The sequence below is a fragment of the Nerophis lumbriciformis genome, linkage group LG09, assembly GCF_033978685.3.
Source record: "Nerophis lumbriciformis linkage group LG09, RoL_Nlum_v2.1, whole genome shotgun sequence".
Lineage (NCBI taxonomy): Eukaryota > Metazoa > Chordata > Actinopteri > Syngnathiformes > Syngnathidae > Nerophis > Nerophis lumbriciformis.
Genome location: NC_084556.2, coordinates 22,494,850 through 22,510,293, shown reverse-complemented (window position 1 = coordinate 22,510,293; position 15,444 = coordinate 22,494,850). Strand labels below are relative to the sequence as shown.

The following is a 15,444-nucleotide window of genomic DNA, read 5'->3' as shown; positions in this document are numbered from 1 at the left end:
AGAAAACAAAAGGTATATTACATAGTTTGTCTTAAAAAAAATTATATACTGTATATTGTAGATGTTGAAAAAGAGGGTCCAGTCCATATTTTATTGTCAATCATTTATTATTTTCAGTAAGATATTGCATGATTGAAGACAAGAATACATTTTAACATACATGCACAGTAGTGTTAAGACACTACTGTGCATAATGAAATATTAGTCACAACAGTCATATTACTATATTACAGCAATATATATATATATATATATATATATATATATATATATATATATATATATATACATACACCGTATTTTTCGGAGTATAAGTCGCACCGGAGTATAAGTCGCACCGGAGTATAAGTCGCACCGGCCGAAAATGCATAATAAAGAAGGAAAAAACATATATAAGTCGCACTGGAGTATAAGTCACATTTTTTGGGGACATTTATTTGATGAAACCCAACACCAAGAATAGACATTTGAAAGGCAATTTAAAATAAATAAAGAATAGTGAACAACAGGCTGAATAAGTGTACGTTATATGACGCATAAATAACCAACTGAGAACGTGCCTGGTATGTTAACGTAACATATTATGGTAAGAGTCATTCAAATAACTATAACATATAGAACATGCTATACGTTTACCAAACAATCTGTCACTCCTAATCGCTAAATCCAATGAAATCTTATACGTCTAGTCTCGTACGTGAATGAGCTAAATAATATTATTTGATATTTTACGGTAATGTGTTAATAATTTCCCACATAAGTCGCTTCTGAGTATAAGTCGCACCCCCGGCCATACTATGAAAAAAACTGTGACTTATAGTCCGAAAAATACGATATATAGATATATATATATATATATATATATATATATATATATATATATATATATATATATATATATATATATATATATATATATATATATTCAAGGTTTCTGTGGTTTATCCGTTATACAGTCCTCAATACCAGGATAGAGCGGAATATACGTTAGGTCAGGAAAGTGAGACACTTCAATTAATCCCCTGAAGAGCAGAGAAACAGGCTTGTAGGGATGAAATAGCCTCTGTATTTTTTCCTGATCCAACATGTGTATATATATATTCATAAACATAAAATGGGTATAGTGTCCCCTTACGCCCAAAATGGCTGCGCCCATGTTGTTTATACCGATAACGTTAATTATGCGATGTTTTAGACAGTTGAAAAGGTAAGAAACAAAGTAATCTCTGGGTGTTTTTGAATCAATTTATTCGACAAAACAATTCCGTTACAGTTGTCCATTAATAAGTAAAAAGTCAAGGGTGGTCACGGCATGTTCTTGCTGTCGATGCTGGTCAATTTTTTAGGGCATTACAGCAAGTGACAAGGGTGGTCGCGGCCGTGGTTGCCGTGGTTAAATTCGAGCCCTGCATCAGATGCAGTCTATAGTCATTTGTTCAACATCTTTAGTTATACTAGTGGTGTTCCTCAAGGCTATATTTTAGCTCCTCTCCTTTTAACCATTTGGGCTATTCAACTGGTGGCCCGTGATTTCAGTTCAAACAACCTGTGAAAAACTCACTTTTTTTGGGGCAGCAGATTCTTAAAAACACCAGAGTGCTGTCAATGCGATGATCTTTGACTGGCTTTTTTGCACATGGTCCTTAAAAACAACAGAGCACTCCTGTAACTCTGACAAAATAAATTGTCCAAAATCAAATGTCCACGGTAGAGGATGGAGTATACCGAATAAAACTAATAGTAAAGGGGGAAGTCCGGTCCCCTGGTCCTTAGTGTTCTGTAAATGTGGCCCCTAAAACAGTTTAGTTGAATATCCCTGTCCTAGACAGTAGCGCAGGCATGTTATGTAGTGACAGAAACTATGTAGTTCTATGTGATTTGTATGATGTATGATATGTTGTTGTGTCTAAGCCTCACTTAGATTCTCCATTCACTTCTTTCTTTTGTATTATAGATGCATGACATCGTCTCTCAGCGTTCTCATACATATTTCCAGGAGAAAGGTGATTTTCTAGTGATCAACCAAGAAAGACGTCTCACTTTTGAGTGAACTTGGTGATGAATTATTCAAAGCTAATCGATAGAGTTGGTTGGAGCGTGTCTTGTTTCAGCCGTGAGCACAAAGGAAGCATATTTCAGTCAACTCACCGATGTTGATTTGGTTCGGAAAGCCGGCCATGGAGACTCCGCACCAACACAACAAAAGTGTTGTCACCACGGCCGGACACATTTTCTCCGAGAAGTGAAAGGAACTCCTGGTGAGGTGGAGCACAGTGCTGCATGTACGCGGAATGGTCGGGAAAGAAATCCACAAGATGCGTGGGGGGAGCAAAGGGGGCTACTGTGGCACACACACCCACACACACACACACACGCACGCACGCACACACACACACACACACACACACACTGAATGTGAACGTGCACCCTACAAGAATAGTAAACGCTAAAGAAAGCGTTTTATTAGCAATAGATGGAGATGCCGCTAGACGGAAGAGAGACACACGCAGCTCCTTCTCTGTGGACGAGGGGCGTGCAAATGGACCACTGAAATAGAGAGCGAGATAGTTGGAGAGAGAGGCAGGAGAAGGAGGAGGAGGATATCAAACTTGTGTTGCCAGCCTCAGTCACTGCAGTGTGCGTGCGCATGTGTGTGTTTGTGTGTGTGCGTGGGTTTGTGTGTGTTGCTATAGCTGCTACGATTGCACACTGTTTACCCCATGAGGACCTGAAATGTGCTTCTAAGGCAGTCCTTCTCGACTAGTGGGTCGGGCCCCCCTGGGGGGGGGTGCTGTGCGATGCCAGGAGGGGCGCATGTGACCTCGGGGAACATGTTGAGGCGTATGTAGCACTTGGTTTCACCGGGAGACGAGGAAAGGCCGGTGTGTTGTTTCCTTTAATGTTAATAAGCTCACAATGTTATGCAGAGGTATAGTTCTAACAATTTCATAGACAAATAATGCTATTTATAGTCACAGTGAACGTGGGGGGCGTGAAATATTTTCCTCTTCCCAGGGGGTGCAACAGAAAATAATTGAGAAGCACTGTTCCAATGTTCCCTCTAATTTTTCATGTGTGTGAGCAAACGCACAAACTCCCTGAGCATTCAGTGGAGCACATGTGAGCAACATCAGACGTGCACACTGTGGCCACACCAGCGTCACACCTGTCCCAAACCTGACATCATAACAATTTAAAATGTTTTATTATATTTTATATACAGTCCGGGGGTCTCCGTTGTGGTATTTTAGGTTCATAATGCGCCACACATTTTCAATGGGAGACAGGTCTGGACTACAGGCAGGCCAGTCTAGTACCCGCACTCTTTTACTATGAAGTCACGTTAATGTAACACGTGGCTTGGCATTGTCTTGCTGAAATAAGCAGGGGCGTCCATGGTAACGTTGCTTGGATGGCAACATATGTTGCTCCAAAACCTGCATGTACCTTTCAGCATTAATGGCGCCTTCACAGATGTGTAAGTTACCCATGTCTTGGGCACTAATACACCCCCATACCATCACAGATGCTGGCTTTTCAACTTTGCGCCTATAACAATCCGGATGGTTCTTTTCCTCTTTGGTCTGGAGGACACAACGGCCACAGTTTCCAAAAACAATTTGAAATGTGGACTCGTCAGATCACAGAACACTTTTCCACTTTGTATCAGTCCATCTTAGATGAGCTCAGGCCCAGCGAAGCCGACGGCGTTTCTGGGTGTTGTTGATAAACAGTTTTCGCCTTGCATAGGATAGTTTTAACTTGCACTTACAGATGTAGTGACCAACTGTAGTTACTGACAGTGGGTTTCTGAAGTGTTCCTGAGCCCATGTGGGGATATCCTTTACACACTGATGTCGCTTGTTGATGCAGTACAGCCTAAGGGATCGAAGGTCACAGGCTTAGCTGCTTACATGCAGTGATTTCTCCAGATTCTCTGAACCCTTTGATGATATTACGGACCGTAGATGGTGAAATCCCTATATTCCTGGCAATAGCTGGTTGAGAAAGGTTTTTCTTAAACTGTTCAACAATTTGCTCACGCATTTGTTAACAAAGTGGTGACCCTCGCCCCATCCTTGTTTGTGAATGACTGAGCATTTCTACTTTTATACCCGATCGTGGTACCCATCTGTTCCCAATTTGCCTGTTCACCTGTGGGATGTTCCAAATAAGTGTTTGATGAGCTTTCCTCAACTTTATCAGTATTTATTGCCACCTTTCCCAACTTCTTTGTCACGTGTTGCTGGCATCAAATTCTAAAGTTAATGATTATTTGCAAAAAATAAAAAATAAAATATGTTGTCTTTGTAGCATATTCAACCAAATATGGGTTGAAAATTATTTGCAAATCATTGTATTCTGTTTATATTTACATCTAACACAATTTCCCAACTCATATGGAAACGGGGTTTGTAATATTTCGGGTGTCCAACTTAACTTTTCAATTTACAGTACTGATATTGGAGCCTGGAGTATTGGAGGATATCGATATTGATCTAATACGATACAAATGTTTATCAGTTTGAACATCAAATATGTTGTCTTTGTAGCATATTCAATTGAATATGGGTTGAAAAGGATTTGCAAATCATTGTATTCCGTTTATATTTACATCTAACACAATGTCCCAACTCATATGTAAACGGGGTTTGTATGTATTACAAATTTGCATCGCTTTTTTAAACAATGTCTCTCAAAAAGGTTGGAAATTTGACCCCTTTAAAAGTGGGACTTGATGCCAAGCTGACATTGTGTAGAGTGGCAGCACTTTCCCAAAATGCTATTATGATGAGGCAGCTGAAGACCTTGAAACAAAATGGTTGCCAATACAAACCCCCTCAGGAAAAGCAGGATTTTAGCCAAGGCAGACCCTCAGCCAGGTCCCCTGCTGGTGTGGGTTTGCAAGACCATTTCACAATAGCATGGATAAATGCACAAATACCAGTACGACCATTTTTAATAAATGCCAATAGGTCTGAAAACAACAAAAAAAACGGATGAAGTCCTACAACACACAAAGACAGTGTTTGCACCAGAATACATAAACCACAAATAAGAGTTCTAAATTGCAGGATTCCATGCACTCTTACTGACCTGAATATAAAACAACCCTGAACATAAGACCACTACTGACTTAAAACTAAGACAAAAAAATATATTTAAAAAAAATAATTTCAACATGGGTGAAATAAGAACTGGTAGATTACCATAAAAAATATGTTATATTTCTTAGGTACATGTCAGTTGTTTGATAACTCGTCGTCAGTGATCAACATTACCTTAGAATTAGCATCATAACTCCTCCTTGCTATTTGCTAACTTGTTAAAAACCTTTTAGACATTGTTTCCCATGCAGCAAATACTGATATTATAAAGTAGACTTTGCATAGAGTTGCAATGCGTCCAATGCCTTAGATGGCAGTAGTGTATAGACTACGGCCAGGAAGTAATCTTTGCCATTAAGTTGATTCCACCAGTTTTTTCTTTTGTTAAGCCCTACAAAGTGTTTGAACTGTAAGTATCTTTGAGGTTCATCACAAACTGTAGAGCCATGACACACCACTGTGACTTGTACTCTCGGGTGGGATGTGAAGTGAAGTGAATTATATTTATATAGCGCTTTTCTCTAGTGACTCAAAGCGCTTTACATAGTGAAACCCAATATCTAAGTTACATTTAAACCAGTGTGGGTGGCACTGGGAGCAGGTGGGTAAAGTGTCTTGCCCAAGGACACAACGGCAGTGACTAGGATGGCGGAAGCGGGGATTGAACCTGCAACCCTCAAGTTGCTGGCACGGCCGCTCTACCAACCGAGCTATACCGCCTTCTCTGTCCACTAGGAGACAGTGTCCTTGGTACACTTTTATTTACAAGGCTCTTCTGGGACTATTGCCTGATTACATTTGTACATTGATTTCACAGAGAAGTACGAACTCTTATGCACTGAGATCCAACAATCAGCTGTTGCTCTCTGTCTATTTTGCTCGCACTGAGCTAGGGGACAAATATTTTGTCTGTGCAACTCCTTGTGTTTGGAACATGTTACAAAGAGACTGGAAGCTGACTGAATTTTTATCCTTAAATGCTTTTAAATCTAAACAGAGCATTTGAAGGAGCCTCAGTTATCTGTAACTGTTTTACTTGATGTCCATCCTGTCATTTTAATGTGTCATGTGGATGTAATCTTATGTGTAACTTTGCTGCCTCTTGGCCAGAACTCCCTTGAAAAAGAGGTTTTTAATCTCAATGGGATTGTTTTCCTGGTTAAATAAAGGTTAAATAAAAAATACAAAATACAAATATTGTACTTATTACACACCAGCTGTTTAAGTTTTCATTACAAAATTTGGAGGTGGTGAAATCCCCATGTAAAATAGTTAATGCTAATTAGTAGCATGTCTACAGCAAACCCACTGTGCAAAAAAGGTATCGAAAAATCGCACTGTTTGCTTGTGTACAAGTCTTTTCATGGTCTTGTGCCAAAGTACATCTCTGACATGTTTGAGACATATGAACCATCTGGGGCTCTGAGAATCCTCAGGAAGTGGTTCTTCTGCTGTCGCCGAGTCAGGACCAAACATTGTGAGGCTGCGTTTCAGTTTTATGCTCCAAAAAGATGGAATAATATTACTAAAGATGTGTGACAGGCCTCATCATTGACCATGTTTAAATTCAGGCTGAAAACACTTTTATTTATTTGCACATAAAACAACGGAAAATATTTCATCTACACTTTTTGATTTGAGTTATAATAGTTTAATGATTAATTTATTTTATATATTCCACTTGAATTGAATGATTGAATGATTACTTTTATGATTATTTTATTTTTAGTTTGGACTTCCTGTAATTTTCTGTAGAGCATTTTGAATTGCCTTGTGTATTATATGTGTTCTATAAATAAACTTCTGCACCACGCCACCCCTATCACAGATTACATTACCAAACATCTTTGACGATCCACATTTTGTGTTATTAATGCATAGAATTGGTATCTAAACATGGTGTAGCTCCTCCTCTGAAGGCAAGTGCTTCTACAGCAGGAATACCAATTCTGTATTCCTACAAAATGTAAACTCCGGCAAGACACTAACAGACTTCAAGTATTTTTTTTTATGTCATTAAAAACGTGTTTATGTTCATTTTGTGTTGAGCTGTTTAAAAATCATATTTAAAAATAAATACAAAATATTAAAACAAACGTATCAGTCCAGTCATGGTATTCAACATTTTTAAATTATACAGTCTAAAGTACACTTATGAATGAGGAAAAAGAATATCTATCCATGATCAAATATTTTAATCGTTTGACAGCCCTTGTTTTCATGTATGATTTTGTAGATCACAAATAGACAACTTTCAGACTTTTTTCTAGAGCTAAAGTACTGTCGATTGAGTCATGCCTAGATATGCTTTTTAAGCCTGGCAATCAGTACCTGCTTCGTCTCATTGTGAAGCTGTTCACAGCAGCAGTATGCATTTAGTAAGAACACATTTTACTTATAAGGCACCTTTCAAGGCACTCAAGGACACCATACAAAAGAAAACTAATGAATAAAATCATTGGATAACAACAACAAAGATACAGTAGCTAAATATAAGTGAATAAGCAGTCAGGGATAAGTGTGTTTCGAGTCTTGATTTGAAGAGGAAAAATATTGCCAAGAGGTAGAATGTATGTAGAATGATGAAAAGCACGAGACCCACAACAGAGCCCGAGGACGCAGGAGAGTTGGATGAACAAAGTTGAACGGAGTTTAACAAGTGAGTGCGGTCGGAGAGACATGATCTAAACCAATGAAGGGGTGTGTTTGTGATGCCAATATTGTGAAGTCTATTGAGGACAGTGTGTGAAATGGTATCAAAGATCTTGGAGGATGAGGATAGTTACTACTATGGCCGTTCCTGTCGCATGCAACAAACTGCTTCCCGTTTTCTCTCTTCCAAGAATGGCTCGTATGCCTCTTGAGAGACTCTGCAGCTGTTGTTAATTGCTGCACGCCAGTTAGATCTGTCACTTGCAAGAGCCTCCCAGTTGTCAATGTTGATGGAGAAATATTTCAGGTCCCTCTTGATTACGTCTTTAAAACGTAGGCAGGGACGTCATTGTTTGCGCGGAGCATTGGCTAGCTCGCCATACAATAAGAGTTTGGGTAGGTGAGCGTCATCCATACGATGAATGTGCCCGGCCCATCTGAGATGTCGTTGGCAAAGAATTGTGTACAGGTCAATGGAGCCTGTTTTCTGTAGTATGAGTGAATTGGTTACATGGTCCTTCCAACAAACGGCCAGTAAGGAACGAAGGAAGCGGAAGTGAAATGCATTCAGGCGATGTTCATTCCTGCGGTATATTGTCCATGACTCCGATGCGTATAGTAGGGTACTAAATACACATGTGTGGTAAACACATACTTTGAAGAGCAAAGAAAGGTTCTTGTTGTGCCAGACACGCATTCTCAACTTGCTATAAATTGACGATGCCCTTCCAATGCGCATGTCAAGTTCTGCATCAAGGTTGTTGGTGTTGGAGACTGTGGATCCCAGGTAGGTGAATTTGTCCACCACAGATAGAGGTGTGTTGGAGATGGAGATAGCAGGGTTCAGGGTTGCAGGTTGGGCAGGTACAACAATCTTTTGTAAGCTAATCTGCAGGCTGAACTCTTGACATGCAGAGTCAAAAGATGTGCAGACAAGTTGTAGTTCAGCCTTTAAGTGGGTGGCGAAGGCAGCGTCATCAGCATGAAGCAGTTCACGCACCATGACATGACGTACTTTGGTCTTAGCCCGGAGTCCAGAGCTATGGGTATGTAAGAGGATGCCAGAGTCTTCGGGGAAAGCGCGACGTAGTAGGGCAAATAAAAATATTCCAAAGAGGGTAGGAGCAAGAACACAACCCTGCTTCACCCCACATCTCATCTGGAATTCGTCAGAGCGAGTGCCTTCAAACTGTACCGTTGCATTCATGCCATCATGAAATTCAGTAATCATCTTCAGCAGTTAAGGGGGGTAGCAAAGTATTTGCACAACAAAGAAGAGTCCAGATCGTCTGACATAGTCAAAGGCTTAGTCAAGTCCACAAACACCAGAAACAGCGTTTTTTGTTGTTCAATGCACTTTTCCCGTAATTGTCGAACACAGAACACCATGTCTACTGTAGAGCGAACGGTTCGAAACCCACATTGGCTTTCAGGAAGGATATGGTCTGCAAGGACTTGTAGTCGTGGTAGAACAGTTCGAGAAAATATATTTCCGGCAACACTGAGCAGAGAAATTCCTCTGTAGATGTTACAGTCTGCACGGTTCCTTTTGTTTTTATAGATGGTGATGTTAGCATCTCAAAAGACATCTGGGAGATATCCATTGTTCCAGCAAGACACACACAGTTGGTGTAAAACAGAGACGCGCGCATCCCCACCTGCTTTAAAAACCTCAGAAGGGAGGCCGTAAGCTCCGGGAGACTTGTGGTTTTTAAGGGCGTTTATGGCAGATTTGACGTCCTCAATGGTGACATCAGCATCCAGGTCAGTCAGAGGGGGGAGCTCAGGGACAGCAGCAGTGATTGCCAGTGTGTTGGCTGTGACAGGCTGGCCATAGATAATGCTAAAATGCTCAGCCTAACATGTCAGATGAGATTCCAAATCAGTCAGGGATTCACCAGCTAGGGAACGGAGGGGAGAGGAATTTTTGGGGACTGGGCCCAAAGCTTCTTTCAGGCCTACGAAGACACCTCTGATGTTGCCACTGGATGCACATGACTCGATACAGTCACATAGTGTGTTCCAGTATTCTTGCATGGCAGTATGAATGGCCTTTAGGACGTTTTGGACAGTCTGGCTGAGCGCTTTGAGGCAATTGCTGGTAGTAGCAGGCTGGCATGAGCCTTGAACCAGTCTGGCTTTGACCTGGATAGCTTTCCAAAGGTGGAAAATGCAGCTTTTGTGGTGATAGAGTGGAAGTGCTGCCAGGCAGAGGTGATGTCCGCAGGTGAGAGGCATGGGTCAATGTTATATGCATGCAGTGATGAGGCGGCATAGCCAGACACGAGTACTTATTGGAATGCATGCTGCAGTGCAGGAGTATAGGTAGCAGAAACATCCAGGCAAGAAGTGGGCTTGGGCCTGGCATGATGAAACTTTATCAACGTACAAGGGCGTGATCAGTGTCACAGTCTGCGGAATGCAGTGATCGGCAATGTGTTACATCCTTTAAGTGCTCACGTTCACTAGCACATGGTCAAGTTGATAACCAGTATTTAGAACGAGGGTGACACCAGGTGACTTTGGAGAAGTTTGAGCCCTGAAGGAAGGAAGAGGGCATACAGAGTTGGTGTGTGCTACAGAGTTCCAGCAGACTTTGTCCATTGTCATTCATGTTGCCATGACCATGGTCTACCAGGATGTTGGGCCACGCTGGAGTTCACACCCACTCAGGCATTGAAGTTCCCAAAAATCAGTAGGCATTCGGTTGAGGGGTTCTTTTGAGTAATGGAGCTAAGTTGATTGTAGAAAGTTTCCTTTGAATCCAGGTCAGAGGTCAGTGTAGGGGCATAAGTGGCTATGATTGTGACTGGGCTACAGTTTTGGTGAAGGCACAAGTTTTTCCACTTAAGACAAGAGCTTGTTTTGAATTGCAAAGCCAACGCCATGTATTGCTTTGTCGCCATTTGGGAAACCATTCCAGAATAAAGTGTAGTTTTTTTTCTTGGACAGAGCCAACGCCGGTCAGACAGGTTTCACTAAGGGCAGCAATAGAGATGTTGAGGCGAAGTAATTCTGCATCAATGAGTGATGATTTGCAAGGTGAGGCACAGTCCATCTCAGATCCAACGACAAGGGAACGTACATTCCAGCATGCAATGGATGTATATGTGGCAGTTGCAGGATGTCGACCAGGTCGCGCTTGCCGTACACGCGAGCCTTGCCGAGCAACGACAGCGCTCTTGAGAACAGAGCGCTCCCGAGTTGCCAGTCGTGGAGGCATAATATTTGAATTCATGGAGAGAAGAGATGTTCATAATGGAGACCGCCGGGGCAGAATTTTGTGACAGCATGCTTGCCCAAGACAAACTTCCACCTCTGGACCCACTACTACAGGTTCCATCGAAACACAAGTGTGTGACAGTTGGTGTAGTTTGTGGGTTGCCCCGCAGTGACCAACTATCTAGGTCTATTGCCCCGTGACCATTGGCGATGTGCTCTTCTGCTCACCGGGCGACAGACAGCCGACACGCCCTGAACTCAGCCTACCAGCCCCTGCTGCCAGGCTAGCTAAGTGGACTGGGTTTTGTCTGGTCTCTCGCCTTTGACCTGTCTGGCTTGCTTTGAGCTACCAGGGGTACAGCCCCTCGCCAGCATAGCTCTCAGGGTCATTGAGACTCACAAGCTGTTCCACCACACTAAGGCACCAGTCCATAGAACAGAAGGATATTGAGGATAGTGAGAAGACCAGAATCAACTGCCAGGAGGAGATAGTTTGTGATTTTCACGAGTGCTGTTTCAGTGCTGTGCAGGGGCGGAAACCAGACTGAAATTGTTTATATAGGTTATCTAACAGTAGGTGGGAGTGAAGCTGGGAGAAGACAGTTTTTCAAGGATTTTCGAAATTAATGGTAGATTTGAACTGGGACAAATATTATTAAAATTATTTGGATCTAAGTCAGCTTTTTAAGAATTGGTGTCATGGCTACTGTTCTGAAATTTGAGAGAACAATTCCAGTAGTGAGAAGAATAGATGATATTAGTGATGAGGTGGATCAGTGGGGGGAGGCAAGCTTAAAAGTACCAGTAGAATGGAAAAAGAAGTTGACTTTATATGCTTAATTGTGTTTCATTTCAAACACCCATTTTGAATATTCCGCTATTTCTTTTTCTTTTATACATTCTAAATAAAAAAATAAAACAAATAAAAAGTCAACAATTGAGTCAATTCCGCCCACAAAGCCCTCTAAATAACCATCCAAAACCCACCAACAATACTCTATTTACACATCGTAACCTGAATATTAACCGAATATTAGCAATATTGATTTGATTGATTGATTGAAACTTGTATTAGTAGATTGCACAGTACAGTACATATTCCGTACAATTGACCACTAAATGTTAACACCCGAATACGTTTTTCAACATTTTTAAGTCGGGGTCCACTTAAATTGATTCATGATATAGATATATACTATCAGTTTTATAAGAGCTAATGCAGACAATCAATTTTTAGCAGTGCATTGATAACAGAGAGGCAACAATCTTATGCTGCAGCATTGAGCTGACCGGTGTCCTGCTGGAAAAAGTTATTCTAGATTATAAACCATGCCTCTCATCTGGATAATAGGATGATTTAGCTATAAATCAGAAAGTTGTTCATCTGTAACATTTAATGTACAGTATACCCAGAGATGGAAACAAAGACAGGACAACCGAAAACAGAGCATGCAGGCAGCAACTTTTCTTTTTAACCCTCAGTGTGGATTATGATTAATTCTTCATCTCAACAGGAAGGTATGAACATCCTATTAGTTGTCATCACAGTGAGAGCAGACATTGTACAGTAAGTGGTTGTTTTATTATGTTGTAGTTTGTATTTTTTGTTTAGCACTTAAAGGGGAACTTCACTTTTTTTAGAATTTTTTCTATCAATCACAATCATTATGAGAAACAAAAAGTTTTTTTTTTTTCGCTTTCTAACATATACAAATCTTGTTCTAGGTGTCTAGCAATGCAGCTAATGGGAGCAATCATTTCTACCTTTAAATCACTTTAAAAATGCATTCAAATCATCAATACTTCATTTACGTTCCGTAACCTGTATTATAACCAAACTGTAGCGACATTGTTATTGTAAGAGCGAACACGGAGGAACTCTTTTTCTATCGTAATAACACATCGGCATGCTTTGGTATTAGCCGTAAAAGCTAACTACAGAAAGAGATATGCTACGTCAGCATAAAATACGTTTGAGTTTGTAATGCACAACACAATGCGATAAGACACCAATCTGTACTGACTGAAAAACATCCATCCATTTTCTACCGCTTGTCTTTTGGGGTCGCGGGGGGTGCTGGAGCCTATCTCAGCTGCATTCAGGCGGAAGGCGGCGTACACCCTGGACAAGTCGCCACCTCATCGCAGGGCCAACACAATACTTGCCAACCTTGAGACCTCCGATTTCGGGAGGTGGGGGGGAAGGCGTGGTTGGGGGCGGGGCGTGGTTAAGAGGGGAGGAGTATATTTACAGTTGGCCGGGAACGTTTCCAGTTGATTCGGCGTTGCTTGGCTCGAAAGTTCTAGATATGCAGCGTGACCAAATCGCACCTACCTCACTCTCAGCTTCCATCTGCTCCAAGGTTTTACCCTCTTCTTTGTGCTCGCTTCTATAAGCAGCAGTTCAACCTCAGTATATTCAGCTTCAAAAAGATAATGTTGTAAATCCTCATTTGTCCAAACATGGTCGTATTCGTTGGCTGTAACCAAGTTTGCCATGTTTACAACACACACTTGCGTGTTTGTTTGTGGGAGTAGGAACACACAGTAGATGCCGAAAGTCGGCTGTGCGCTGCTATGGAAACGGAAATCAATGCGCCGGAGAAGGAAGTCCTGCTACTGATTTAAATGACCAATATACTGTACATATTGAACATATTACATATTGTTATGAACGCGTCTGTTACTGCATTATATATAGACTTGCAGCATGCATACAAAACGTTGATGGAGGGTTTTGAAATTGTTTTAAAGGGCTTTGAAGGCTACAACAGTGGCTCCCATTAGCCGCATCTTGAAAGCGTTTTTTCCATCCATCCATCCATTTTCTACCGCTTGTCCCTTTTGGGGTCACGGGGGGTGCTGGAGCTTTTATGTCAGCTGCATTCGGCCGAAGGGCGGGTTACACCCTGGACAAGTCGCCACCTCATCGGAGGGCCAACACAGATAGACATCATCTTTAAAATCCACCCATCCGTTTTCTACCGCTTGTCCCTCTCGGAGGTGAGGGGGGTGCTGGAGCCTATCTCTTAGCTACATCCGTGCAGAAGGCGGGGGACAACCTGGACAAGTCGCCACCTCATCGCAGGGCCAACACACTAGGGCCAATTTAGTGTTGCCAACCAACCTATCTCCAGGTGCATGTCTTTGGAGTATCCGGAGGGAACCCACGCAGTCATGGGGAGAACATTCAAACTCCACACAGAAAGACTCCGGCCTGGGTATCGAACCCAGGACCTTCGTATTGTGAGGCCCTGTCACACCGTTCTGCCCATCTTTAAAATCCTAATAAATAAATAAAAGAGACGTGTGTTCTTGTTCACATAATAATTGTGAAGGATAGGCAAAATAAAAAGTGCAATTCCCCTTTAACACTAGTGCTACATGATGCTTAGTGTTTCACTAAAGCTGGATCTGTTTAACACACGGCTTTTAAAACTTGTAGCTCATCCTTCTTATATTCAGGCTAAAAATATAAGGTTCTGGATCATAAGTAATAAAGTACACAAAGTAATTGTTCTTGGCTCTCACAAAGTCTGCATAATTTGCATTGTTGTTGGTGGGGAAGGGATCTGTGGTTCCCACGTCTATGTCACGGATCACGTGGCTGGCTAGCTCATTATCTTTCAAAATGGCTAGTGAATTTCTGTGAGATTGATATTATTTTGATATCTATTTACTTGAAAACTTTGTAAGTCTTTTGGTGTTATAAATCAGATATATATGATAATCGCTTCAATATAGAGGCAGCTTGTTTTTACATTTTACTGGTACTTTAACCAAAGCAGTTGGGAGAGGATTTAAATGACAGGTCGATGGATAAGTGCAGTAATGTCCAACTGAGAAGGCAGTGAAAACTAGAAAATGAATGGATGAGGGAGGCAGGGAGGGTGTACTGTAGCTGAGGGGAAGTAAGTTGCTGGTGAATCTTGGTGATTTTGGAATTGGAAAATTGCATAAGGGAACAACAAAAAACGGACGAGTCCATATGAGAGCGAAGTGAATGCGGTTGGTTGGTAATTTTGGCGAGAAGAGAAAAAAGTGTTTTGGAGTTGCCTTCATTAGAACTGATTAAAGATGTATAGTAGGATGATTCGGTGTTGTTCAGGCAGTCTTTGTAATGTTGAAGGTATTAGATACATGTCCTTGTGAAAAGTGAGTCCGTTTTTTTTTTTTGTAGAGACGTTCAAGTTGGCATCTCTTGTTTTTTTTAATTTGCGGAGTGTGTGAGTAAACCAGGTGAAAGAGACAGTTCCGTTTTTCACTGGAGCCAGCATGTCAAGTAGTAAATGAAGATTATTGTTGTAGCAGGTGACCAGTTCATCGGCAGAGGAAAGAGAGTCTATGCTCGGGAGGCTGTCAGTGGCGGTGGAAAGAGCGTCAGAGTTGATGTCCTTGATTTTGCAAATTTTAAATAAAAAAAAAAAGTGAATTTGACAGTGAAAGATACTAGCAGGTGATC

The 15,444-nt window shown here is 41.4% G+C and overlaps 1 protein-coding gene across 6 annotated transcripts in view; it reads right to left on the bottom strand.

The window, feature by feature from the left end:
- Positions 1 to 15,444, bottom strand: part of gria3a (glutamate receptor, ionotropic, AMPA 3a) — a 267,421-nt gene that overhangs the window by 237,262 nt on the left and 14,715 nt on the right. For 5 of the 6 annotated variants that reach the window (XR_009815421.1, XM_061962198.1, XM_061962199.1 and 2 more), the window contains exon 1: positions 2,149 to 2,528. The exons of the other annotated variant lie outside the window; for it this stretch is intronic. Coding sequence is in view for 4 of the 5 variants with exons in the window: in XM_061962198.1 (XP_061818182.1) it covers positions 2,149 to 2,230 (82 nt within the window). In the remaining variant the exon portion in view is untranslated. Of the gene's footprint in view, positions 1 to 2,148; positions 2,529 to 15,444 lie in introns of those variants that run through there. 6 annotated transcript variants of the gene reach the window in all.